We start from the raw sequence: 27,693 nt of genomic DNA on the forward strand, positions 1-27,693 counted from the left end.
AGTACTGGAGTGGGGTGCCATTGCCTGCTCTGGAAGAGATGAGACAGGAGCAACAAATATTTCAGTACTAACCATGTCCAGGAGATGGTGATGGACAGGGAGGCCTGGCGTGCTGCAATTCATGGGGTCGCGCAAAGAGTCGGACACGACTGAGCGAGGAACTGAACTGAACTGAACCATGTTCCAGACACTGTGTAGATACAACTGGGAGCAGAAGACATGGTTTGTGCCCTCCAGTAGCCTGTGGTCGGCCTGGGTTTGATCTCTGGGTTGGGAAGATCCCCTGGAGAAGGGAATGGCAACCCACTCCAGCATTCTGCCTGGGAAATATCATGGACAGAGGAGCCTGACAGGCTACAGTCCATGGGGTCGCAGAGTTGGACACAACTGAACAACTGAAACACACAGCCTGTGGTCAATGTGAGTGGGTGGTGGACAGTTATTTGCATTTCATTAATGTACAACCAGAAACTCCTAGAGGATTGCTCTGGGAGAGAGTAGCTCGCAGAAGTCATAAGCAGGGTATTTTGGCCTTGTATTCATGATTATTCTTCTGTTCTTCATCCTGTTCACTATTTTATTTACTGGCACACAATACGAGCTTCACCCATATTTGAACGCTGCGTAAATTCTTTTAAAAATACTTATATCTATTTAATTAATTTATTTGGCTGTGTCAGGTCTTAGTTGCCACCCATGGGATCTTTAGTTGCAGCAAGAGAACTCTTAGCTGTGGCATGTGGGATCAAGTTCCCTGATCAGGTATTGAACTTGGGGCTCCCTGCACTGAGAGCATTGAGACTAAGCCACTAGACCACCAGGGAAGTCCCAAGTAGATGAATTCTTGATCACAATGGATGTATAAGAAACATTTGTGAATGGAATTGGTGAGGCCTCCAAGGGGGTAAATTTCACCAACTCTGTGCAGGAGTAGAACTACTTAGCCTATTCTGATTTTAGTTCAACCCAAGAAGTCCTTTTGACCTTTCTTTAATCGTTACCATCAGATTCCTTGGAACTTCAGGGAACAGAGGAATTGCTCTTTCAGGTAGCAGCCAGCACATATCCAGCTCAGTAAGTACCTGCTGATAATGTCAGGAACCGTGAGAAGCTCTTGAGGAATATTTTAAAGCAACTTTAGATCCTTCCTCCAGCTCCCATTTGAGGAGAAACAGCCCCAGTTCCTTAAAAAATTTCTCAGGGGACATGGTGAGTTCCTTTATCTAATGTCACTACCCCCTCATGTATTTTGAGGGTGATTTGAATCTTGCCTTCCCTCTGTCCCCAAGCGCAGGAGGGAGCTTTGAAACTTTTTATGTATGGGGACCACGGAAGCCCTTGAAAGGGTCCTTCTCGAACTGCAAGGGAGGATGAGATTACCCTCAGAGAGAAGGGGGTTATGGGTCCTGTCAGGGTGTGGGGATGACTATGACGACAAACCATCAGGATGGGAGGGGCAATGCCAGACCCTTTCTCAGGAAGAAGCAATGAGGACCCTTAGGAAGGGGGTGGATGACCCTGAAGGGTCCCATTAGGAAAGCATGACATGGGAAGGGGGTCCCTCAGAAAAAGCGCCGGTCTCCCTCAGGAAGGATAACACTGGGGACCCATCAGGGAGGGGACCGACACCATGATTCCCTAAGGAAGTTGGAAAGACCCTGGCGTCGCTCTCGGAAAAAAGAGACGTTAGGGTTCACACTTCAGGAGGGCGAGAGGATGCTGCGGCCCCCTCAGGAAGAGGGGCATGATGCCAGGGTCCCCCTAAGAACGGGGGAACGGCGCAGGGGTCACTCCCAGGAAGGTAGACAGGGCGTGACGCCAGGTTCCCTCAGGGTTCCTCGTACCTGCCAGGGTCCAAGCTCCTCAGCTCCGCTCAGTCCTCAGGTGCGAAAAGCTAAGCGGTCGCGCCTGTCATTGGCTGATTTCTTGGCTCGTGACAACTAGATAGTCCATCTTAGCGCGGGGGGCGGGGGGGGACGGGAAACCTCCCGCGCGTCCTCGCCACGCCTCCTACCCAGTCGGCGCATGCGCACCTTTCTGCCTGCTGCAGTTCCTCAGACCCACTCTGGGGGGCGCACGGGGGTTCTATCGCCCAGTCCTACCTCCCTCGCCTGTGACCCATTTTATAACCGCATACACTTTGAAGGGCTGTTGCGAGTATTAAGTGCAATGATTTACGTAAAATAAACAGTGCCTGGCACAAACTAATTGCCTGGCAAACCGGTTATTGTTTGTATTTTACAGCGAGGGAAACTGAGGCACAGAAAGAGTAAGTAATATGCTCAAAACTAAGTCATTAACTGGCAGTGGCAACCAGAATCCAGTCTGTGTGCTTATCTACCATGCTTTTGTGGCTCCCCGATAACAAATACTGGCTATTTCTTCCCTCTGATTATGAAATAACTTCCTCTTGATTATAAAAGTAATACATACCCATTGAAAAATTCAGAAAATATCGAGGACTACACAACAGAAAACACTCTTTTAATCCCATCACTGGAGACACTTAATATTTGGATGAACAAACTGTCTTTTCTATGCACATACGTAAGATGGTATGACGCAGAACATTTTGAAGCCTGCTCTTCTCACTGTGAACATCTTGTCATTTCAATAAATATACACCAACTCATTGTTTTTAATAAGTGTATATTACTCCATCATACAGGAAACATAATTTAATGACTTCCTAAGTTTGGACATCTGGGTTTTTAATTCTTCACTATTCTGATCAAAACAATAGAATGGGCATTTGGTACCTGCAATTTTAGGTACCAGCTGGTTCTTTAGGATACGTAGTTTTAAAAGTGTAACATCTGTGTTGAATGCATGCAGCTATGTTTTTAATAAATATTGTCAGACCACTCCCAGAAAGCTATTTGTGCCAATTTCTACCAGCACTAATGAGCTATGAAAGTGCTTCACCCACCCCCTGGATGGTCCGTCTTTTCATTATTTGCCAATAAGTGAAAAAGGAAAACTGTCTTCATTTTACGTCCTCATATTTTCTGTGCTGAGAAAGGGAGAAATATTACCCACACCTCAGGATTTTGTGCATGTGAACTAAAATAGCAATAATAATACAAAAGTACCAGGCAGCTAGGGTTTCCCAGGTGGCACTAATGGTAAAGAACCTGTCTGCTAGTGGAGGATATGAAGAGACACAGGTTCAATCTCTGGGTTGGGAACGTCCCCTGAAGGAGGGCATGGCAACCCACTCCAGTATTCTTGCCTGGAGAATCCCATGAACAGAGAAGCCTGGTGGGCTACATACAGTTCATGGGGTCTCAAAGAGTTGGACATGACTGCCCAGATCAGGCAGCTATCACTGTCAAACAGGCATCGGGTAAAGTAAGATTCCCACCTTATTTCCCCGAATTTTCTCAACCCTGTGAGATCATGTCTCAGCCTGTTTCCTCATCTGCAAAATGACAGTGTGTATCTCAAGAACAGCCCAAAAGCTGATAAAATAGTCTGAGTGAGGAGTTGAGCACAAGACAGGGCCCTCTAAAGGTTGGGCAAGGCGGAGCCATTTGCCCCAGAACCCTGTAGCCTGCAAGTGGCTGATGTCAACTTCAGAGAATGAACTAACTCCACCCCTTGCCAGGGCCCCTGTCCTGTTCAGATTACAGAGCTTCTCTGACCTTGCTCATCTTTCCCCAAGGAAAGATGAACTCCCCAACAGGAGAATTTTAAAGAGGCAGCTGACGGTCATATGCTACCTCTGTCCTTTGACCCACATTCTGACTGTCACCAAGTCCCAACTCAGAAGGCATATGGAACATCACACCTTCCCTTTTACACTCTGAGGAAAACTGAGGCCTGGCACAAGGAGGCTCAGCCAATTGCTAATTGCTGCAGGCTGGGATTGATACTGTCGCCTCCTGACCCCCAGCCTGACACCCTTTCCCCGACTCTGCTTGCCTTTGGAACACACTCGGGAAAACATCCATGTCTCCTCAATGCTTCTTGCGCAAAATTCAGATTCCCTGGCAACTTCTGCCTAGTTTTCCAGCTTGGTTCCTCCCCTCTGGGTCCAGGTTGGTCCCTGCTTCTCTGGGCCACAATATCTACACGAATCTTTAAGCCAAAGTGAAGCAGGCAAAGCTTTGTGTGCATTCCATCTTCTACATTAACTCTCTTGCTAAGTGCCAATAAGGAACATTCAGATATAGTTGCCAGTAGCTGCATGTGGCTACTTAATGTAAAAGAAAATTAAAACTCCAATTTGATTGCACTAGCCTCATTTCAAGTCCTTAAGAGCCACCTGGGGCTTACTGCTTACCCTGTTAGAAACTGCAGACACAGAACGTTTCCACCAACAGGAAGTTTCACTGGATAGCTCTCTCTAGTCTGGAAATTTTGTCCTTCCCATTTTACCAATGAAGCAATTGAAGGTCAGAGAGATCACACCCAAGCTCACACAGCTAGAGTTGAGATTCAAATTAATCCTTGGCCACTAGAGACAACTAGCAGAATATGTGGTCATGCTTGCATGCTCAGTCATTCAGTCGTGTCCGACTCTTTGTGAACCCATGGACTATAGCCCTCCAGGCTCCTCGGTCCACAGAATTTTCCAGGCAAGAATATTGGAGTGGGTTGCCATTTCCTACTCCAAGGGATCTTCCCAACCCAGGAATTGAGCCCAGTCTCTTGCATCTCCTGCAATGGCGGGTGGATTCTTTACCACAGAGTCACCAGGGAGGCTTGTCAATCTTTCCTCAAATCCAGGGAAGCTGCCATCATTTTGTTTCAGAAGACTTATGCTGTGAATATATACTGATCCCATCGTGCTTAATGGCTTAAGCACTGTGTGTGTACACATGTGTATTACACACCAGAGGCAGCCAGTATTCTAACCTGAAAGCCTGCATCGCAAACACTTCCTCTATCTTTATCCACAAGGGAAGTTTTGCTTGTTAGCATAATGAATGGCAGAAACAGTTTTACTCGTGAAATCGAGGCTTAATTATCCTGATAAAGGTTGGAAAATGGGCTCCCATGGGTGGGATTAACAGTATTCAAACATGTGAATTGTTTAAAATATATCTGAGACTCACTCACTCCCAACCTTGTATGAAGACACTAGAAAAACAAGAGCTAAAATGTGGCAGCCTGGATGGGAGGGGAGTTTGGGGGAGGATAGATACATGTGTTATGTATGGCTGAGTCCCTGTGCTGTCCACCTGAAACTATCACAACATTGGTAATAGGCTACACCCCAATACAAAATAAAAAGTTTAGAAAAAAGTGCCGAGCCGGTCCTCTGTGAACTTGGGAGGATTCAGCTTGCCTGATATACAGCATAAGGTTCACAGGCTTTAGGGTATTAATTTTTGTTTCATTTTAAGGCAGCATTGAGGGGGGTTTCCTAGGTGGCACGAGTGGTAACGAATCCACCTGCCAATGCAGGAGACATAAGAGACTCGGGTTCGATCCCTGGGTTGGGAAGATCCCCTGGAGAAGGGCATGGCAACCCACTCTAGTATCCTTGCCTGGAGAATCCCCATGGACAGAGCAGCCTGGCAGGCTACAGTCCATGAGGTCACAGAGAGTCAGACAGGACTGAAATGACTTACCACAGCATTGATGGTTGCAACACCATAATGACTAGAATTCATGGAACTTTCAGATGTCAATTCTCTTGTGCTGGTGCATCAAGTTTACAGTCTTCACAGCAGAATTTGACCCAAGATCTTTTATCATGACCTGGCCACCAGATGTTGGAGGCGTGGTCAATCAGATCCTCTCGGTTTCCAGGAACAACTTCGTGGTACCAGAAGGACCCGAGTTGCGTCAGATACGCTGCACGTTCAGAGAAACAAGGCTTACCTGGGTCTGTGTGCTCAGTCACATCCGACTCTTTTGTGACCCCATGACTGTAGCCCACCAGGCTCCTCTGTCCATGTAATTCTCCAGGCAAGAATACTGGAGTGGGTTGCCATGCCCTCCTCCAGGGGATCTTCCTGACCCAGGGATCAAACACTTGTCTCATACTGGCAGGTGGATTCTTTACCTGGGTTTCCTAGCCTCCAAAAACTGTGTGATCTGAACCCACACTTTATAACCCACAGCAGTCCCTGTATCTGGATCTGGCCCAGGCCTGGGGTTGCCTCTTGCCAAGCTCTCAGAATGCCCTCAGGTTCTATCTGCCCAGGGAAGGGCAGGGACTGAGTCCATTCCTTACTCCTACCTGGCCCAGACAGACAACTCAAAAGACACACCTTGAGAAATAGGATGGAAAAAGAAGCCACATCAGCCATGAAGATCGGTGAAAGCCTTGGTTTAATTGGAGACAAGATCGAAGGGTTGAGTATCGATCAGCAGACCGACTGATTGATTGTTAAACTGGACAACACTTGAGCAGCTCCGGGGCAGAGGGGTCGTCCTGGGCTCCCCTCACCTGGGTCCCTGGGGACAGGGAGAGGGGCAGCTACTGCCCAGCCCTCACCTCCCCCTCTGATCACATGACTCCCTGTTAAACAGCACTGAGTCCTCACTCCTGGGGGTCTATGGTACAGTTTATATAATACAGCAGGAATGGAGACTCCCCCTGGGAGACCCCCACCCCTCTTTCCCCTGACTGAGTCAGTGCGGGAAGGGCAAGTTTATTTTCCCTTTTTGCCTCTGTAGAATAATTTACAAACCAACCTTACAGTATGTACAAAAAAAAAAAAGAAGAGAAAGAAAGAGAACTGAAAGAAAAGGCCCCCTCCGGTCGCCGGCTGGGACTGAAACTACTTTCGCTACAAAAATGAACCCTGTACAGCATCTTGGGGGTGGGAATGGGTGGTACTCCCCACAGGGAAGGACAGACAGATGGAAGGCTGGGGGGAGCTGGGGGCTACAGTACCGTGTGCTCAGAATCGGAGGGGAGGAAGATGAGAGAGGCCGGTCCTGCCCAGCTGCAGAACCAAGCTGAGGGGCAGAGCGGATAGGGGAAGTGGGGGTCTTTCCTTCCAAATAGTCCCCCCATGGCTTGAAGAAAAATGGCCTTGCATCTGTCCGTTGTATTGCTCCAGGGAACAGCTAGGGGAAGACGGGGAGGCTTGGCAAGGTGGGGGATGAAAGAAGAAATGACTCTGATGCCAGCGTAGGGTGGGCTGCCCAGAAAGGGGATGTGCGTGTACACCGTTATTGCTTCCTCCTGGGGCAAAGAGTTGGCGGAGGGCAGGAGGATGCTGGGGTGGGGGCACACCCAGGACGGGAACTCTGGGCCTGGCCCCGCCCCACTCGAGGTGCAAGTGGGAGCCACTGCAACCCCCTCTCCTATGGCCATGGAAATCATTAAGGCAAAAACAAGAGGAGAAGCAGCTGGAAGGAAAGGGGGCGGCTCCAAATCATCCCCCCTCTCCAAACGGAGAAAATTCAAACTGAAACCCGGAGTGGAAGAGGAAAGGGGTGACGGGTAGAGCGGGGAGTGGGATCAGGCCCTCCTCAAACCTCAGATCCCAGGTTGGTGGTGTGAACGTCCCTCTGACACCCTCCCCTTGCCTCCTGAAGCCCCATGGCTCCCTTGAGTCAGTATTGCCAGGTTTGTGCAAAATGAGGCGGAAGACTTCTGGGCAGGGGAGGGCAGAAAGCCAGAGTAGGACTGGAGCTGGGCTCCCCGCTACAGTGGGTGACCCCTCCCCACCCCTAGGGCCCCCACCCAGAATGGCTATTCCTGGCTGGGTTCTAGAGACCCTCCCAAAATTCAGAAGTCTGGAGGGAGATTCTACACCAGGCAAAGAGCCCCAAGAGGCCGGAAGACTAAGCCTGGAACCTGGGTGATGGTGGTGAGAGTGGGGGGCTGGTGAGGTAGGGTCAGGGGGGTGGTTGGACCTGGACAAGGGGAGCCGGGAACAGGAGCGTCTACAGTTGCTGTGTTTCATCCTTTTTTTTTTTTTTTCTTTTTCTAAAAATGTAACAATTAAAATTCCAAAAATAAAATCACTTCCGGGACCTCAGCCCCTGGTTCCCCAGCCCCCACCTCCAAAAAGAGGCCCCTGGGTGGGGGTGGGGGGGAAAGAGGAAAAAAAGAAAAGAGAAAAAAAACCCACTTTTCTGTTTTCTTTTTTCTCAGGAGGCCCAAGAGTCTTTGAGGCAGTGGAGGAGGTCAGGGGTGATGGTGGTGGCGGTGGCGGGTGGCACAGAGGCCAACCGGGTACAGGGGCTGACGCTCAAGTAGGGCCACCAGCTGACCCCCAAGCTCCAGGAGCTGGAAGCGCTCCAGGAGTGGGGTCCTCGCCGGCTGTCCCCGTGCAGGCACAGCATGCCCTCTTGGCAGCCTGATGCTCTTTTTGGGCCCCCACCTCGGCTGCCACGGAGGGGAGGCCCAGAAAGCCCGGGTCGTCCTCTGGAGGGGGCGGTGTCCTCAAGGCAAGCAGAGCAAGGCTATTAGGAGACAGGGCAGGGATGTTGCAGCAGCCCACACAGACATCCACGGACGCGCCTCGGGGCACAGACACATCCTGGCCAGCTGCCACACTACCTGTGGAGTCCACTTGCCGGGTCAAGTACATTTCCTCTATCTCCACCTCCGCAGATGGATCTTGGCCATCAACCTCCAAAGGGTCTTCAGGTGGGGAGGCATCCTGGGCCATGTACAATTCCGGAACTGCAACTGCACCCGGGGCACTGCACACCTCCTCCTCCTCTTCCTCGTCCAGCGTCAGCTCGAACTGGAACTTATCTGGTGGTGGGGGGTGGCCCGGTCCCCCAGGCTCCTCCTCGGGGGGTGGCGAGGGGCTCTGCCGAATAGCGCTATAGTACCAGTCCCGGTTGTCTTCCAGAGTGTCCAGGATCTCTTGGGCGTCTGGGTGGACCAAGTCAGCCCACGTCTCCCACAGCGGGTGTACGATATAGTCGATGAAACCCACCTGAGGGAGCGGGAAGGAAGCAGAAACCACAGATGGCACCACCATGCTGCAGGATCTGATAAAATTTAAAAGATGCTGATGCAGGGAACTTCCCCGGCCATCCAGGTAAGGTTAGGACTCTGCACTTCCATGGCAGGTGGACAGGGTTCGATCCCTGATCTGGGAAGTAAGATCCTGCATGTCACGCAGTGCAGCAAAAACTAAATAAAAATAAGAGATACTGATACCATTTGACTTAGCAAGTTTGCTTCTCCAGATCCATCCCTGGAAAAACTTTTGTGTATTTAAGAGGGGAAAAAAAATCACATATGAGATGTAAACAAAAACTGGAAACACCTCTATATATACATCAGTCGGGAATTACTTTTTAAAAATGGTGGTAAATCACAGATATTCATGAAAGCCCCCCCTTTTTTGGCCTCGCTGTGTGGCTTGCAGGATTTTAGTTCCCAGAATGCATGCGTTCTCAGTTGCTAAATTGTGTCTAACTCTTTGAGATCCCATGGACTGTAGCCAGCCACGCTCCTCTGTTCATGGGATTTTCCCAGCAAGAATACTGGAGTGAGTTGCCATTTCCTTCTCCAAGGGATCTTCCCAAACCAGGGATCAAACCCTTGTCTCCTGCATTGGCAGGCGGATTCTTTACCACTGAGACACCTGGGAAGCCCATGGGGATACCACACAGCAGGGAAAAGGATGAGCTTAATCCATGTGTAATAAGGTGGACAGATGTCTAAGTCACTGTTGGGAAGAAAAGGTAAGCTATGTAAAAATAAGTATATACTGATACAATTTATGCTTTTAACAAAGCTAAGCCCACAAACTATTCCTGTTAAGTTACCTGTGAATATAAATGCGTAACAGAACAAATAAATCTGGTTTTCATCAGGGGTTAGGGGGCTATGTGGATGACCAGGGGACATTTGGAAGTGTCTGGACACAGTTTTGGTTATTACCACAGGAAAGGTAGGGTGTTCCTCAGATCCCATGGGTGGAGGCCAAGGATACTACTCAACACCTTACAATGTAGAGGGTGGGCCCACCACAGAGAATGAGCTATCTCCAAACTTCAATAGTGCTGAGGCTGGGTAACCCTGCGTGGGAAATATACACACACCAAGACAGGAAGAGATCTCACCAGGGAAGAGGCTAGAAGCAGGGAGAGTTAGAAACTCTCATGTTCAAAAGCTTTATCCTTTTTATTTTTTTAGGCCAGCTGTGCAGCATGTGGGTTCCTAGCCCTCTGACCAGGGATGGAACCCATTCCCTCTGCACTGGGAGAATGGAATGTTAACCACTAGACCTCCAGGGAAGTCCCCAAAGTGGTGTCTCTTACAAGACCGTGTTTCTGTCCCTTTTGTTAAACAGGCAGATGACAAAGCTGAGTCATTCCATTCCATTTCAAAATCCATCAGGACTTCCTGGTGGCGGAGTGGATAAGAATCTGCCTGCCAATGCAGGGGATATGGGTTCGATCCCTGGTCTGGGAAGATTCCATATGCCATGGAGCAAATAAGCTGCTGCACCATAGCTTCTGAGTCCATGGCTCTAGGGCCCATGAGCTGCAACTATTGAGCCTGTGTGCTGCAATTACTGAAGCCCACGCACCTAAAACTCGTGCTCCGCAACAAGAGAAGCCACCATAATGAGAAGCCCAGACACCTCAATGAAGGGTAGCCTCTGCTCACTGCAACTAGAGAAAACCCACAAGCACCAATAAGGATCCATGCGACCAAAAAAAAAAAAAATCCACCAAAACTCAGGCCCAAATGAGTGGCCAGATCACAGGGAAACCAAGAGGCTGAATGGACATGAGGTCTGTAACTAATGGTCAGACGAATATTATTACTGATGTTACGGCAGTTGCAACAAATGAGTTAGAACTGTCTGGGCACAAATCTACAAATTAAGGAGTTGGAGGCTCAGTTCAGTTGTTCTGTGGAGCAGAGAGTATTACGTATTTCTCATCATGATAGAGAAGGAAAAAACAAAGAAAAACTTGATACTGTGGATGGGCAGCTTAGGGCCTCCTGGGGGCCTTGGAGCTCGAGGCCAGAATGTGAGGTAGTGGGGCTTTCCCTGCTCCCTTCCAGCACCCCGAGGCTCTACCTGAGACTTCTCCACTGAGGCTGTGTGCTTGTCGCACATGGGACTGATCTCCATGCCTCGCTCACGTTCGCGGTCGCCCTGCTGGAAGAACTCGGCCATGATGCGGTCGGTCCACTGGCGGTAAAGCTCCAGCGGCTTGGTGGGGTTGCTAAGGTCTGCGCAGTGCACCATGTTCCGTAGAACCTGCATGGAGTGGGGGGAACTTTAGAGGCCATGGCCCCCGACCCAGTTTCAGGCCCCAGGCTTTCTTACTTTCCCTTTGGAAAGATAGTAGGGGATGGGGGTGGGGGGGGGCGGTGGGTAAGGGGGGAGATGGAGGGAGGAAGAAGAGGTGAGGGAAAAGGGAGATGAGTGGAGGAGAGGAGGAGAGAGATGAGAGGTGACTGATGAGCAAAGGGCAGAGGAGGGAAGGGAAAAGAGGCAGTGGGGGAGACAGAGGTGTGGGAGGAATGGAGACAGGGTTTGATGAAGAAAGGGAAAAGGGGGGCTTCTCTGGTGGCTCAGTGGTCAAGAATTCACCTGCCAGTGCACAAGACACAGGTTTGATCCCTGGTCCAGGAAGACCCTACATGCTGAAGGGCAACTGAGCCCGTGCGTCACAACTACTAAGCCTGTGCTCTAGAGCACGGGAGACTCAACTACTGAGCCCACATGCCACGGAAACTACCAAAGCCCGCGCACCCTAGAGCCTGTGCTCTGCAACAAGAGAAGTCGCCACAATGAGAAGTCTGTGCATTGCAACTAGAGAGTAGCTCTCACTTGCCACAGCTAGAGAAAAACCTGCACAGCAATGAAGATCCAGCACGGCCATAAACAAACAAATAAATAATTAATTTTAAAAAACCCACATTATGTTAAAAAAAGAAAGGGAAGAGGGAATTGAGTGAGATGGGGGAGATGGGAGTTGGAAAGGGTTAGATGGCAGAGGAGAGAAAAGACAAGGAAGATGGGCAACCTGGGGGCTGGGGGCAGAGTGAGGGGCAGCGACCCAGATCTAAGGGAGGAAGGGAGGGAAAGAGCCCTTATATTGTGTGTGTGAGGGGCACCTGGATGCGGTCGGAATAGTTATCCAGCAAGAGGACCCCTGAGCTGGTCACTTTCTTAGTCTCCACCATGGTCTTCAGGTCAGCCAGGAGGGTCATGTGCTTGGACATATCCGTGGCCAGCACCTGTGGGTAAGGACTTGTCATGGGGGCCCTCGAAGCCTGGCCACCCTCTGTACCCACCCAACCCAAAGTTTTCACTGAGCACAATCAGCCCCTGTGGAATTCCTTGGCAGACCAGTTAGGACACCCCTTCAGCTTCCACTGAAAGGGGCACAGATTTGATTTCCAGTCAAGGAACTAAGATCCCACATTATGCGGGGAGTGGGTCAAAAAAAAAATCCAACCCCCATAACCCCCTCCCAAAGGACGGCTCTCCTACTCCGGGCCTGTCTAGCCCAGACTCAGACCACACCCTCCCAAAATTTCCCTAGGCCCAAAGGCGACCTCCCGCACTGTCCCCGCCCCTCGCCCCGCCCACCATGTCGATGACCATCTTGCGCAGGCTCTGCCGCTGGCGCTTGCCAAGGTTCTGGAAGATGTCACAGTTGTCTTCCTGCAGCAGCTTGAAGCCCACGGCCAGGTGGTGATTCTCCAGCACCGACTCGTCGTTGTACATGAGCGCCAGTTCTGAATCTGGGGCCCAGGTCAGGTTGGGGCAGTCAGAAGAAGAGACGACGCACCCAGGATACCCCCTGCAGGGAGGGGCCAGCATAGGCCCCGCCCCCAACCCAGCGGGCCCCACCGCCAGCCCAGCAGGCCCCGCCCTCCCGGAGGGCCGCTCACTGGTGTTGATGAGGAACTGATTGGAGACTCCAGGGTGGTCCACGTCGTGGATGGCAGCCGCGAAGAGGGCAGCGAGAATCTCCAGGTCCGTGAACACGGCCTGGGGGCGGAGCGAGGGGGTCGGAGAAAGGCAGGGGTTAGAAAGATGGGAAGTCAGAGAGACAGGGTAAAAGAGAAATGGGAGAGTCAAGAAAGATGGGGGTCAGGAGAGAGGAACAGGGTCAAAGAGAGAAGGGAGGTCAGGGACCCAGGGTCAGAGAGAGAAACAGATTCAAGATGGGCAGTGGGGGAGGGGAGGCTGGCGAGACGGGGTGCCCAGGTGGTGCTCACATCCAACGCAGGTGTGGCCAGCAGCACATGGGTGGACTGCAGCACGTCGGCCGCGTGCAGGCTGTTGTGGTAAGCCACGTCCGGGTGGTAGTGGTCCTCTAGGGTCAGCATGTATGTCACCATAGTGTCCACCGGGATGCGGAACTTCTTTAGCAGGTCCCGCTCCTGCGGGCAGAGGTTGGGGGCCGGTGACCCTCCCTGGCCCTCAGCTCCTCAGCCCTCCCTCTCCCTCGCAGCTGGCCCCACTCAGCCTGCCCCCCAGGAATCTCACCCTACCTGGAATACCGTGTACATGACGCAGCTGAGGGAACGGCCCCCAGCGTAATCTGACACGCGAAAGATGTTCAGGCCCCACTTGTTCAGGTTTTCCAGTTCCTGGTGGAGACAGAGGCCACAGGTCAGGAGCCCCTGAGGCCAGGACTCTCTAGACTCTTTTCTAGGAGTTCAGAGGTGTCAGTTGCTCTGTCTTGGCCAACTCTTTGCGACCCCATGGACTGTATGTAGCCAGCTAGGCTCCTCTGTGCATGGAATTCTCCGGGCAAGCATACTGGAGTGGGTAGCCCTTCCCTTCTCCAGGGGATCTTTCCCACCCAGGGATTGAACCTGGTTTCCTGTGCTGTAGGCAGATGCTTTACCATCTGAGCCAGGTGTTCAGAACCCTGGTCTGAATAGTGGGACCATTATCACTCAACCAGAGGGTGATGTGCTCAGCAGTATAGAATTTACCACCCAGGTCCTACTGGGCCAGAAAATAACAAAGCAACCCCAGTGTCTATTGAGTGCCTATAAGCTACCCAGCACTGCACTAAGTGCTTGATTTCACATAGCAGGTGAAGGAACCCAAACTCCAAGCAGTGACAAGACTTACCCAAGACCTTACATCTCACAAGTGGCAAGGCTGGGATGTGAACTCAGTATGGCTGACCCAAAAGCACGGTTCAGCCTCAGTTAAACTGCTCTTGGGCACCAGGAGGAAAGGAACATGGACTAGTTTTTCATGTCTTCACAGAATTCAGAACAGTGCCAGGGACTTCCCTTGGTGGTCCAGTGGATTCTGCACTTCTACTGCTGGGAGCGTGGATTCAATCCCTGGTCAGGGAACTAAGATCCCTCATGCCCTACTGCATGTCCAAAAAAAAAGTGCCAGTACACAGTAAGTGCTTAATCAACACTGGGTAACTGCATATAGCACTGGCCATTGCTGGCACATGGAGGGTTACAAGAAAAGTCAGCTGAGTAAGCCGCTGAGCTTGTGTCGAGTCCATTGTACAAATCAATGTGGGAGTCCTTTGGCCTAAGATTTCACAGAAAACCCAGGAGGCAAATCCGGGTTTGGTCTGTAGTGGATGCTGTTGGATTCTGTGCAGATTACTTCCACTGGTAAGCATGTCCATCCCCCAGCTGCTGGAGCTGTTACACATTCTCACAGCTGTCCCCTCTCATAAGTCTGCTCTGGGGGGAACACGAAGATCCCACGTGCTGTGTGGTGTGGCCAAAAAAAAAAAAAAAAACCCTCCACAAAACTGCTCTTTCTGTGCTAGAGCTATGTAGAGGGGGTGAGGGCATTCACCCTGGGGACAGCCTCCACCACAGTGCAGCCGCCTCAAGACTTTCCTGGTGGTACAGTGGATAAGAGTCTGCTGCCAATCCTGGTTTGATCCCTGGTCTGGGAAGATCCCACCTGCCATGGAGCAACTAAGCCTGTGAGCCACAACTGCGGAGACAGTGCTCTGGAGTCCGAGATCTGCAACTACTGAACCCGTGTGCCACAACTCCTGAGCCCACGTGTCACAACTACTGAAGCCCGTGTGCCTAGAGCCTGTGCTCTGTAACAAGAGAAGCTACTTCAAGAGAAGCCCGTGCACCGCAACCAAGAGTAGCCCCCACTGCAACTAGAGAAAGCCAGTGCACAGCAACGAAAACTCAGTGCAGCCAAAAATTAACTAATTAAAAAAAAATAGGCCAGCAGGCTTGCCTCCAGGTGGTTCAACTCAGTGGTGCTGTTCATACTCCAGAGCCTCGTTGACTCCAGCTGAGACCACTTGCCTCTTTGCTCATTGGCTCCTTCCTAAACTGCTTCCTGGACTTCCCAGAAAGCACTAGTGGTAAAGAGCCCACTTATCAATGCAGGAGATTCGGGTTTGATCCCTGGGTAAGGAAGACCCCCTGGAGGACGGCATGGCAACCCACTCTAGTATTCTTGCCTGGCGAATCCCATGGACAGCCACACAGCGCATACTGGTTCCTTCACTCCTCCTTTCCTGAGAGTCTCAAAAGGCAGGTATACCGGAATCCTCATCTCAGTCTGACCCAAAGCCCAGTCCTTCACTGCCCCCAGCCCCAGAACCCTGTCCCTCCCTCTCCAGCCCCGCCTCCGGTGAGGCCCCACCCACTTGGGCTAGGAGCTCCTCTTGGTCAGTCTTCACACCAAAGCGGGGGATGCTGGAATCGTTGAGGCTGCTGCTATGCGTCAGCTTCTTCACCCCAGTTATCTGAGACATGGGCTGGAGCTGTGGCCCAGGGGCCGGGGGCTGCTGGCAAGGTCTCTGTCGTGGCGCTTGCTGTTTTTCCCGATCTTTGATCGTGGGTGATGGGATCTCCACTTCATTCCGCTTGTCTGCAGAAGACAGAGGAGAGGCAAGCATGGTTACCCCACTGAAGCTCCCTCATCTGGCTCTCAGACCGTGCCTGCCTTACCCCCTCAAGCCCTGAAAATTCTCACCCAGGAGGGCAGACCTAGTCCTGGTGTCATGCTGTTGGTTGCTTATAGACTGGAAACCAGAGCGGAGGTAGGAATTCTTCTGGGAGGTGGTGGGCTGGAGTGGGGACCCCAGGGCCAGACGAGAGCTGTGGGGTAGCCCCAGTCCAATCACCAGGTTTGGCGAGGGGGTGGCATGGGAAGTCAGGAGGCTGGGTGGGGGCGCTAGAGAGGGCTTCTGCCTGCCTCGGATAGGCAAGGACCCTTCCCCGCGGTGAACCAGAGGGCTGGTGGGGGTGGACAGCACTGGGAGGCGGGAAGGAAGGGTGGTCTCTGGCTCCATGGGCCCACGCCTACCCCCTGGACATCAGCCTGCCTGGGGGCCAGCCCCAGAAGTCTCTCCGGAGCTCTTTAGGCCTTCCAGAGTCCAGCCAGGGCCACCCATTGTGACCTGGGTCCCAGCAGTCAATGACAGGGCCCAAGAGGGGTCATTTGCATGCTGTGCTCTTATTGGCTGGGTCTTCGGCATTCAGGCACATCACACACTCACTGGTGGGAATGTTTGAAACCTTCTTTCCAGCTTGGTTGGGGGTGCAGGTAGCCTGAATTGGGGAACTTTGGTGATCAATTCTGAAGATGAAATTACCCTGACTTTGTCAGGGATAGTCTCAGTTAAGGCCCTTGGCTTCAGGACGAGGGGAAGGCTGACCTTGGAGGTACTTGTGAGCTGAAGGGTTCCAGTGAATCTGGGGTATTCTACCTTTAAGTTTCTGAGTTAAGGAGTTCTCCGGAGTTTGGGGAATCACTGTATAGGTTTAAGCTAAGCAAGAGAATCCTATTGAATTTGGGTATCTAAAGTTTGGGGGTCTACTGAATCTGGGGGTATTGTACCAAGTTTGGGCATTCTATTGAACTGGGGAGATTTCAGCTTGGAGGTTTTTTTTAAAGGTTTGGGGGTCTTTATGGGCTTTTAAGGGCAGGAATTCCCTTAAATTTGAGAATTCCACTGAGTCCAGGCATCTCTCTTGAGTTTGAGGGGTCTTCTGAGTTTGGGGCAAGGAAATTCAAGGTTGGAGATTCTACTGAATTTTAGGAGACTGAGTTCTATTTGAGTTTGGAGGTTTTTGGGGTCCTTGAGTTTGAGAGTTCCAATGGGATCCCACTGAGTTTGGAGGGACTTTGCAGCTTTAAATGTAGGGGTTCTACAGGAGTTGGGGGGTCTCACTAAATTGGAGGGTATCAGAGTGTAAGAACTTTTGATGTGGAGACTTTGACCTTTGGGGAGGTGAGTCAGGGTCCCTTGGGCAAATGTGTGCAACAAGACCCAGGGTCTGCGGTGCCCCCCAACAGTCCAGTTATGCATCCCCCCGCCACACACACACACAGTGCTGCCCTTCACTCACCCAGGAATGTGGTGGAGATGTACTCAGAGACCTGGTTTCCTGACCTGCTCATCTCTGACAGGTGTGTGAGTTCACGGTTTAGCATCCTCTTGAACTAAGGTGAAGGAGGCAAGAAGGAAGGCATGATGGGGTGATGGCAGGGGTTGGGGGGGTAAGGTCAGGCCTTCCCAAGAAACCTCTGAAGAACCCAGGAGCCCCTCTCACTTCTCTGCTCAGCCAGCACAGCCCTCAGCAGGCTGTGAGAGGGGAGGGGTCAGTCCTTCCTTTCCTCCCAACTCTCAATGGGGGTCCCCAGGCTTGGGGAGTGCAGCTCTCCCTCTCTGAGGAAGGGGGCTTCCTATCACCATACTCCCTCTTTCTGCCCCCAAAGAGGAGCCAGAGGGGCACCTGTGGAAGGGAGGGGCTCCTGCTTAACAGGGAGCCAATGGGGTGCCAGGAGAATCCCGTCACCATGGTGATGGGAGTCTCCTTAGCAACTCCCCCTCCAACCAGCTGCTGAGCTGGCGAAAAGGGGGCAGGCCGTGGGCCCCTTAACCCCTGCCTTCCCAGACCTACCCCTGGCCCAGGTCTTCCCAGACAGGGACCCCACACCCCAGGGTCCTGGCCCCCCAGCCCTCAGCCTGGTTTGGAAGGAAGGAATGAAGTCCTGAAATTCTGGGTGAAGATGTTTGGCCGGGGCAGGGAGAAGGGTGAGCAGAGGAAACCCTAGTTCAGTCACCAGGGGATGGGGGGTTCCCATCATAGCCCCCTCTCCCCCAACCTCAGAGTGGGGGACAGATGCACAGATGGACAGGGGATGCCTAGAACAAGGCCTGGGGGCTCTTCTGGGTCTCCCCGTCTCTCTTCACACAAGTGGCCGCTGTGACATTGTACATGAGGAGAAAGGGCATCGGCTCCCTACCCCCAAGCTCCACCAAAGCGCCCCCTGAGCTGGAGCCGACTGTCCAGAGAGGCAGGAGGGACTCTTGGCAGGAAGGATGAGCCCGCCTGGCCGGCCCACATCGGGAGGGGCACTCACTCCTCCCAGGGCTGCCAGAGGCCCTGGGCACCCATAGAGAGACACACATCCACACACAAGATGGACCCACAAAGTCACACAACCGCAGAGAGTCACAGACTCCCGACTTACACAGTGCTACACAGCCCCCAGACACATATATCAAGGAGCACACACAATAAAGCAGTCACTGAACTCAGGGTCCCATGCCCCAGAAAAATCATGCAGCTCTGGGCTCATAAACATGGCCCAAAACACATCACCACAATCAGAACCATGTGATCTCAGCCAGGACCATCCCCTGTCCATGACCCAAGCACACAAGCCCACGGGCCTCAGGCAGCCCCCCACCACTCCAGACACACACACACATGCGCGCTGACAGTCACGCCCAGAGAGAGACCCACACCCCCAGCCACCCATCTTCCACGCCCAGCCCCGGGCCACACACAGAGACACAGTCACCAGGCTTCATCTCCAGGCCACACACGTGCACAGATGCACACACAAGCCCAGACTGGGGGCTGGAAGGTGCGAGGTGGGAGGGCCAGAGCTGGGTCTCTTGCCCATCCTCCACCCTGAGTTCCCCTACCTGGTCCCACCAGCCCACCAGCCACGGCTTGGAGCAGGTCTCGCAGAAGAAATCCACCAAGGGCATCGTGGAGTCTTGGCCCCGCTCAGGGCTGCCGCACACAGAGGCTGGGCTTGGGGAGTCCCGGGGTTAGCAGCTATTGTGGCAGGGGGCGGGGTGCTGGGCAGTGGAAGGGGGAGCCGCGGAGGGGCCCGGGCCGGCCCAGCAGGGCTGGGGGGCTCCCTTCCCCTCCGCGCTCCCGGCAGCAGCCCTGGTTACATGGTCCGCCTGCCGTGGGCCCCGCTGGGGCCCCCTGTGGCAGCAACAGTGGCTGGAGGTGGCCGGGGTCCCCTGCCCATGGGGGGAAGGTGCAGGGCGAAGGTCCCGGGAGGAGGCTTCGGAGGCTCTGGGCTCCGTGTGTTCGCCTGTGTGTGTGCGTGTGTGTGCTCACTGCAGCACTGGCAGGCTGCATGCAATGTCAGGTGGTGCTGGGGGTGGGGGGGCATTAAAGGGGCACTGGAGCCCACGAGCCTCAGGCAGGACCCAGGTGAGGTTGCCAGGGATGGGCAGGGAGGCACACGCACCCGGCAGAGGGCATGCCCCCCCACCCCCTGCCGTGGACACACCCAGCGACAGACACACACACACCCACACGCTCCACACACCAACACACAATCAGACACAAACTCCACTCCACACCACTACAGTCAGACACTTGACAGACCTGACCACACTCTGACACCCAAACGCTTTCAGTCCTATGCTAACCACACAAACACACACACACAGTCACAATTCTGTTGTTTAACACATTTCTAGGTATAAAATTGAGCACACCGAGGTACAAATACCTCTAGACACCCATTCCCAGAATATGGACTCACAACCAGAAGTGCAGGCACACACTAAGGGATAAACACCCAGATACTGGACACACTTGCAGACACACTCAACACACCCACAGACACACTTGTAAACAAACATGAATACCCGTATGGCCTCAGACACAAATATGCTCTGACTAATCTATAAGGGAATACGCACACTCACACCCACGGCTCCACACGCACACACCCCATTGCAGAAATACACCCGCAGACCTACATTCAGACACACAGTCACATTCTCAGATGCTCCACACATACCCTCAGGGACACAATTGCCCTCAGACTCACATGTTCCCAGACAAACCTCCACCCACGGGTGTGCGCACCCCCCAACACAGACGCCCCCACCTGCACATTCATTTCCTGACAGGCATCCTCCCACCAAGCTGTACAACTCCAGGCGGCATCATTCACACTGCCCGCTTCCTGAATGGCGCCCCCTGGAGTTGTGCAGTGCACAGTCAGCACAACTGTACATGGATGCCTTGCACTCTCTCCTGTGGCCTTGCAAGCACACACACACACACACACACACACACACAGAGTCACAGACACATGGAGATACACACTCAGATTCACATCTGGACTAACTCACACCTCTAGACATACACCCCCCGGTACAGCCCCCCACACTGACAGCCCCACATTGTCAGCTGTGCATACCTTTACACCCTCCATAGATACACTTGTGCATGCCACTCCTGATGGATCTTATTGGGTTACCCCCCACTCCGCTCCCCTCCTCCCTTCTCAGCACTGCAATTGTGTAACCAACCAACAGCCAGTCATATAGCCACAGATACACACTCATAGACCATACAAACATACAACCTGCTCCCCCAAGGAGAGAAGGTCACCTAGGGACACACACACACCCCCCAACACACACCATGTCTACAGGAAATACAAAGTCAGATAAATAAGACCCAGGCTCTGACCCCACCCCACAGGCTCTAATCACAGGTTGGCCACGCCCACTGGCCACGCCCACAGCCAACCCCGCCCCTAGCTGTTGGCTCCACCCCGCTGCTCCTACACACCTTATGGGAAGCCATCTCGCTGACGGAGCGGTAGGTCTGCATGGTTTCCAGCTGCTCCAGACACCAGTCCAGCTCCTCCAGTGTCTCTCGGGCCAACTGCTGACACGTCTCCTCTGGGGAAGGGGCAGCCGGGGTGGTGACTGTGAGGGTTCGTGTGGAGACCCCCAGAGGTGCTGGGGGCTCGTCAGATGAGTAGGGTGCTGGGAAACGGGCTGAGGGACCCCGCACTGGGGCACCACGAGGGGCCTTTCTCCTGCCCCGGGCTTAGTTACCTGATAGCGTGGCCTTGCAGACGGGGGTTGGGCCGCCCAGCGGGGACCGCCTGCAAAAAATTGGGCCCCAACCTCAGCCTGGCCCTCCCCGCATCTCTGCCGCCCTCTCTGCATGAAGAGTACTGACCTTCCTTTTAATGAGCCCTCTCTGTGTGTCCCAGGCATGCTGCCATTTACTCTGCCCACTGCCTCTCACAGAGCCTCACAAAAACCCATTTTACAGATGAGGAAACTGAGGTTCAGAAGTTGGAGCCAGCTTCCTCAAGACTATATGGCTGGCTGGGTCAGACCCCGTGTCTCCAAAGTCCCTGCTTCCCTGAGCACCTCTCCCCCGAGTTCCTTGAACCCCAGGATAACTCTGCCCCCTCCCCACAAGGCTCCCAGAGGAACCAGCAGCTCTCAGCCTCACCCCTGCCCCCAAATAAGAACTACTTCTATTCAGTGAGCACTTACTATGTGCTGGGCAATATTCTAGCACTTTCTATGCATCACCTTCTCAACTTCTTACAGCGGTCTCCAGTTGACAGAGGCAACACAGGAAGCTAATTGCTTGGCAAGCTGGCATCACTGCCAGGAGTGGCCCAGAGGCTGGGGTGGCTGGCCACTCATGACCTCAGCCTTGAGTGTCCATACCCCTCCATCTTTGTTTATAAAAGTTTCCCCAACTTAAGAATTTGAATCACAATGGTTTACTGGCTCAGTGGCAGCTGTTGGCTAAACAGAGGCTCAGAGAGGTCAAGTGCCTGCCTGAGGTCACACAGCAGCTGTGAAAGTTGGTCCCAGGTGTGTTGAGCTTCATGATCACAGGCCCTGGGGCCTAGCCTCCACTTACTTGTTGCTGGGAATGGGCACGTTGGTCAGAAGGGAGAAGTTGCTGCGAACGCTCCGGAGACTGGCCAGCACCTGGGTGGGGGAGCTAGGGTGAGGAGAGGGGTCCACCCAGAGCGGGGAGCTGGGGCTGGGCCCCTGTCCCCAAGTGTGGGGGAGAGTCAGAGCCCCTTCCCTTCTTGGGGGAGGAGGTCTTACCTGGGCAAACGGCGTGACGATGAGGTCCTCTGCATGCCTGCAAGGACAGGGGTAGGTCAGGGGTCCTCACAGTGGGGCTCCCAAGGGTCTGGGGTGGACAGGGGCTGGGTCTACCAGAAAAGCAAGTCCCTAGGGTGTCACTCTGTGGGGGACTGGCCCCGGGAGGCTGGTGGACAGGAAGGGGGCTCTGTGGGGTGGGGGAGAGGTGCTTATACCTCACAAGGATGGTCACGCTGCAGGGGCTCCTTCTGAAGGAAATGGTCAGGGAGAAGGGTTCAGGCAGGGCAAGGTGAGGTGGCACAGAGACAAAAGGAGGGCGGTGAACACACCTCAGAGGCTGAGCTTGGGGAGGGGGCGGAGGACAGGAGCTGGGGGGAAGGTGAGAAACGGATGCCTCACCGGACAGGCCTGGAGGATTCAGTGAGAAGGAAGCGGGCTGAGGAGACGGGGGCGGTGCTCACACCTCTATGCTACTGTTTAGTTGCTTCAGTCGTGTCCGACTCTTTGCGACCCCATGGACTGTAGCCCGCTGGGCTCCTCTGTCCATGGGATTTCCCAGGCAAGAATACTGGAGTGGGTTGCCATTTCCTTCTCCACACACCACTATAGGTGGTCATGATAAGGGGGGCTGATTTAAGGAAGCCTAGACATGGGGAGGAAGAAGAGGGTCAGCCGAGGTGGACCCTCTGGAAGTGGTGACCAAGAGCGGCTCAAGTGGGGTTCCCTTGCTGGAGAGATGGGATAAGGTGGGGCCAGGCCCCTGAAACCAAGCGGTAGGAGTGGGCATGGGCAGGTTGGCGGGGTGGGCACTGTAGGGACATGGGTGGGGCTGGGCCTGGGCTCAAAGTGGCTGGGTGGCGGGGCAGAGACAGGGTAGGCACTCATACCTCACTGGGTGGGTATGCTATAAGGGGGTTGAGTCCTCAATAGGGAATAAGGGTGCTGTTTAGTTTCTGCCAAGGACCGTGGGGTGGGGTGGGGGTTGGGCAGCCCCCGCCCCCCCTTGCTGGGGCCAGGAGGCCTGGAAGAGCCAGCCAGGGGGGAGATGGCGGGTGCTCACGCCTCACTGGTGACCGACGAGTTCCGGGACATGGTCTTGGGTGACATGTCGTAGTCGCTGTCTGAGCGGTAGAGAAAGGACTCCCGGCGCTGGCTGGTGGCCACCCCGGCATGCAGCACGAGGCCCGGGCTCGCCTGCGAGTCCATTGGGCTGCGGCCTGGCGACGGTGTCGGTCCATTCTCTGCCTCCAAGCTGCAAGGGGTGGGCGGGAAGAGGGGTCAGGGGGCTGAGATGACATTGGTGGGGGAGAGTCGAGAGGAATAAGGGGACCCAGGAAATTCCTGACAAGAGAGACAGATACCTCCGAAAAGGTGGGAGACGGGAAATTAGAGAGACCACCTTTGTGTGCCTGGTCCTGCTGCCAGAGCTAAGGGAAACTGCCGTGACCCAGACGACCATGATCTGTGCCCCTCACAGACATGACACCAGGAGGGCTGGTCTAGAAACAGGCTAACTGAGCAGCACTGCACACCCCCAAAAGTTGTGGGGTCCTCCTTGCTCTGTTCTTTCCTTTGTACCTCAAAGCAATCAAATCTATTCAAGAATGATCCGTCTGCTTCATACCCCTTCCTTGGCCAGCCTCCCCATCATCACTTGCCTGGGCCAGGATGTTTGTCTTTGCTCTGGCCCCTAGCTTCTTCTGTCTATACCCCTGTCTGCTTCCCTCAGCCGCCAAAGGAAGCCTGTGAATACCTCAGTTGGGTCACGTCCCTCCTCTGTTTAGAACCTTATCTGGCTCCCAGTTCACTCAGAGCCAAAGCCAAAGTCCTTGCTATAGCCCACAAGACCCTGCCTCCAGACCCACTCTGCCCTTCATGGACTCCGGTGCAGCCATAATTGCTATCTGGCTGGTCCCCAAATATTCCAGAAACATTCCTGCCTCAGGGCCTTTGCACAGGCTGTCTCCCTGGCCCAGATCTCCAGTGGCTCCCTCTTCACCTCCTTTAGGCCTCCTCTCAAATGTTGCCTCTTCAGGAAGGCCTCCCTCAACCAACCCATCTGAAATGTCATCACCTGCCCTTATATTTCATATTTCCCTTCCTTAAAATAAATACTACTTACCCAACACATTCTATGTTTTACTTCTCTGCTGTTTGCCTTCCCTTCTAGAACTAAGCTCTACAGAGCAAGGATTTTTGTCTGCTTTGTTCACTGCTGGATCTCTGGCTAAGATCATGGCCTGGATGCCCAATAAATGTTTAATGTATGAATCAATCTATGAATGAATGAATGAATACACAGGCTGGATGGTGCCATCCAGGGAATTAAAACTAGGTGGGTGGCTGGAAAGGTGATTTTTAGCTGCTGTGGTGGAGGCAGGTCTCTCTGAGGAGGTGATATCTGAGCAGGGCCTGCAGGATGAGATGGAGCAGGCCATGGGTCAGGAGGTGGGAGAAAGCACTCCAGGGTGAGGGAACAGTAAGTGAAAAGGCCCTGTGGCAGAATCTGTTTTTTGTTGGAGGACCAGCAAGGAAATTGGTGTCACTGGAGTGGAGATATAGACAGATAACAGAGACATAACTACATAGAGGGTACAGCAGGACTCCATTCTGTTGACACTGGCAAGACAGAGCCTCTGGATGAGGTAGGAAAAAGCTGGCTATGCCACTTCCCAAATGTACAACTTGGGGGAAAAGACCAAATTTCAGTTTCCTCTTCTGCAATATGGGGGCAACCACTGCCTGCCTCAGGTCATCCAGGTAACCAGAGTTAACACAGGTAACATGCTCAGGATGGTGCCTAACAGGGAGCTCAAGAAACACTGGCCGCTGTAAATCCATCAATCCCATCTGTAAATCTATCAGCCCCCTAACTGTAAATCTATCAGTATCCCTGGGGAGGGAACTCAGCTAGGCAATTGATATGAAGGTTTGAGGATAAGCATGGGGAGCTGTGTGCCTATGATATGCTGTGTGACCTCGAGAAGGTCACTGCCCTCTCTGGTCTGTGACTCTCTTAAAATGAGGGTGTTAGACTGGTCAGCAGATTCCAGGCTGTGCTCTGGTGAGTACAACTGGGTAGGGAGAGAGGAAACAGAATCCTCCCTGCACTTTCTGGTCCTACTATTGAATGTCGGTCTAAGATTTTATTTGAATGTTCCCTCTGCTAAGAAATAAATCTGAGGGAATTCTCTTGCGGTCCAGTGGTAAGGACCCTGCATTTCCACTGCAGGGGGCCCAGGTTCCATCCTTGGTCAGGGAACTAAGATCCCACATGCCATGTAGCCCAGTCAAAAAAAAAAAATCTGAAATCTCCTAGACCAGGGCAGCAATACCAGCTTCTATGCTGCTGCTGCTACTAAGTCGCTTCAGTCGTGTCCGGCTCTGCGACCCCATAGACGGCAGCCCACCAGGCTCCCCCGTCCCTGGGATTCTCCAGGCAAGAACACTGGAGTGGGTTGCCATTTCCTTCTCCGATGCATGAAAGTGAAAGTGAAGCTGCTCAGTCGTGTCTGACTCTCGGCGACCCCATGGACTGTAGCCCACCAGGCTCCTCCGTCCATGGGATTTTCCAGGCAAGAGTACTGGAGTGGGGTGCCATTGCCTTCTCCCACCAGCTTCTATACATGGACTCTTTTTCCTGGGCCAGCCCTGGGATGCAGGGATGGGGGGGCACTTCATTGCCTCCATTTTACACATGAAGAAACTAAGGTTCAGAGAGGATGATTGGTTCCTGGTCACACAGTAAGGTCATGGTGCAGTCAGAATTCCACTCCAAGTCTTGGGACTCCTCAGATCAAAATGTTAACTGCTGCCCTCTGTTGACAACCCCTCAGGGCACATTCCTCTCATTAGAGCAAATTTTTCCAGGGGCCAGGCAGCCAACATAAAAAGCACAGTGGGGCTGGGGGCCCTGGGTTCCAATTTTAGGAAAGAAACTGGAAATTTTAAATAGTTGAAAACACAAACTTCTTTTGAAAACAAACTTCAGAAAACATTTTAAAAACACTGAACCCTGCTCTGCAAAAGACACTGTCAAGAGAATAAAAAGACAAGCCACAGACTGGGAGAAAATATCTGACAAAGGACTGGTATCCAGAATATATAACCAACTCTGAAGATTTGATAAGAAGATGACAGATGACTTGGACTTCCCCGGTGGTGCAGTGGTTAAGAATCTGCCTGCCAATGCACGGGACACAGGTTCAAACCCTGATCCAGGAAGATCCCACAAACCGCAGAGCAACTAAACCCATGCGCTACAGCAACCAAGTCCACGTGCCTAGAGCCTGTCCGTGTTCCACAAGAGAAGCCACTGCAATGAGGAGCCCGCGCACCAAAACTAGAAAGAGCCCTTGTGCAGCAATGAAGACTCAGTGGAGCCAAAAACAGATAAACGAAAATTTATAAAGAAGGCAACTCAATGAAAAAATGAGCAGACTTATGGAGAGTTCCCCAAAGAAGACACACAGAGAAAAACAAAAAATAAACAAAAAAAAACAAAAAGAAAAGACACACAGAGGGCACACTAGCACAGGAAACGCCATTCCTCCTCGCTGCTGCCGCTGCTGCTGCTAAGTCGATTCGGTCGTGTCCGACTCTGTGCGACCCCAGAGACGCCAGAGCCCACCAGGCTCCCCCGTCCCTGGGATCCTCCAGGCAAGAACACTGGAGTGGGTTGCCATTTCCTTCCCCAATGCATGAAAGTGAAAAGTGAAAGTGAAGTCACTGAGTCGTGTCCGACTCTTCTCGACCCCATGGACTGCAGCCCACCAGGCTCCTCCATCCATGGGATTTTCCAAGCAAGAGTACTGGAGTGGTGTGCCATTGCCTTCTCCATCATTCCTCCTTAGGGAAATGCAAATTAAAACCATGAACTATCCCTTCACACCTACTAGGATGCTAAACAAACAAAAACTGACAAGGATACCAAGTGGTGAGGACAAGGATTCACAGCAACTGGAACTCCCATTCACCGCTGATGGGAATGCCACTCTGGAAGACAGTTGGTTACTTTCTTATGAAATTGAGCATACCCTAATTGTACAATCTGACAACTGCAGTCCTATATATTTACCCAAGATAAATGAAAACATATCCGCTCAAAGACTTGCTGACTAGGGACTTCCCCGGTGGTCCAGAGCCTAGGACTCTATGTTCCCAATGCAGAGGGCCCCAGTTCGATCCCTGGTCCGGGAACTAGATCCCTCATGCTACAACTAAGAGTTCACATGCCACAACTTAAGATCCTATATGCCACAACTAAGACCTGCCCAGCACAGCCAAAATGAGTGTGTATATATATATATATAAGCCTGCTGACTAGTGTTTATAACAGTTCTCTTTACAATCGCCAAAAACTAGAAATAACCACACCAAATGTACATCAACAGATGAACGGATAAATGGTAGCAGATCCATGCCATGGAATGTGTGTATGCTCAGTCGCTCAGCTGTGTCCAACTCCTGCAACCCCATAGACTGTAACCTGCCAGGCTCCTCTGTCCATGGGATTCTCCAGGCAAGAATACTGGAGTGGGTTGCCATTTCCTTCTCCAGGGGATCTTCCTGACCTAGGAATTGACCCCAGGTCTTATGCATTGCAGGCAGACTCTTTACTGATTGAGCTATAAGGGCATTCAGCAATTAAAAAAAAACAAAAAACAAAAA

General features: G+C 52.7%; 1 protein-coding gene across 4 annotated transcripts in view; it reads right to left on the reverse strand.

Annotated features, from left to right (window-relative positions):
- Positions 1–6,267: 6,267 nt before the first annotated feature.
- The window catches only part of PDE4A (phosphodiesterase 4A), a 28,877-nt gene continuing 7,451 nt past the window's right edge, over positions 6,268–27,693 (reverse strand). For 2 of the 4 annotated variants that reach the window (XM_040240727.1, XM_040240729.1), the window contains exons 2-15: positions 23,084–23,275; positions 22,024–22,060; positions 21,830–21,900; positions 20,998–21,047; positions 20,726–20,838; positions 17,231–17,324; positions 15,523–15,746; positions 13,406–13,504; positions 13,130–13,294; positions 12,800–12,899; positions 12,495–12,649; positions 12,017–12,139; positions 10,971–11,153; positions 6,268–8,861 (exon numbers count right to left, since the gene is read on the reverse strand). In XM_040240727.1, coding sequence (XP_040096661.1) covers positions 8,163–8,861; positions 10,971–11,153; positions 12,017–12,139; positions 12,495–12,649; positions 12,800–12,899; positions 13,130–13,294; positions 13,406–13,504; positions 15,523–15,746; positions 17,231–17,324; positions 20,726–20,838; positions 20,998–21,047; positions 21,830–21,900; positions 22,024–22,060; positions 23,084–23,275 — 2,305 coding nt within the window. In that variant the 3' untranslated portion in view covers positions 6,268–8,162. Of the gene's footprint in view, positions 8,862–10,970; positions 11,154–12,016; positions 12,140–12,494; positions 12,650–12,799; positions 12,900–13,129; positions 13,295–13,405; positions 13,505–15,522; positions 15,747–17,230; positions 17,325–18,819; positions 19,271–20,725; positions 20,839–20,997; positions 21,048–21,829; positions 21,901–22,023; positions 22,061–23,083; positions 23,276–27,693 lie in introns of those variants that run through there. The other 2 variants (XM_040240728.1, XM_040240730.1) reach the window with 2 other exon arrangements.

Source organism: Oryx dammah, unplaced genomic scaffold (genome assembly GCF_014754425.2).
Source record: "Oryx dammah isolate SB20612 unplaced genomic scaffold, SCBI_Odam_1.1 HiC_scaffold_5, whole genome shotgun sequence".
In the NCBI taxonomy this organism is placed as follows: Eukaryota; Metazoa; Chordata; class Mammalia; order Artiodactyla; family Bovidae; genus Oryx; species Oryx dammah.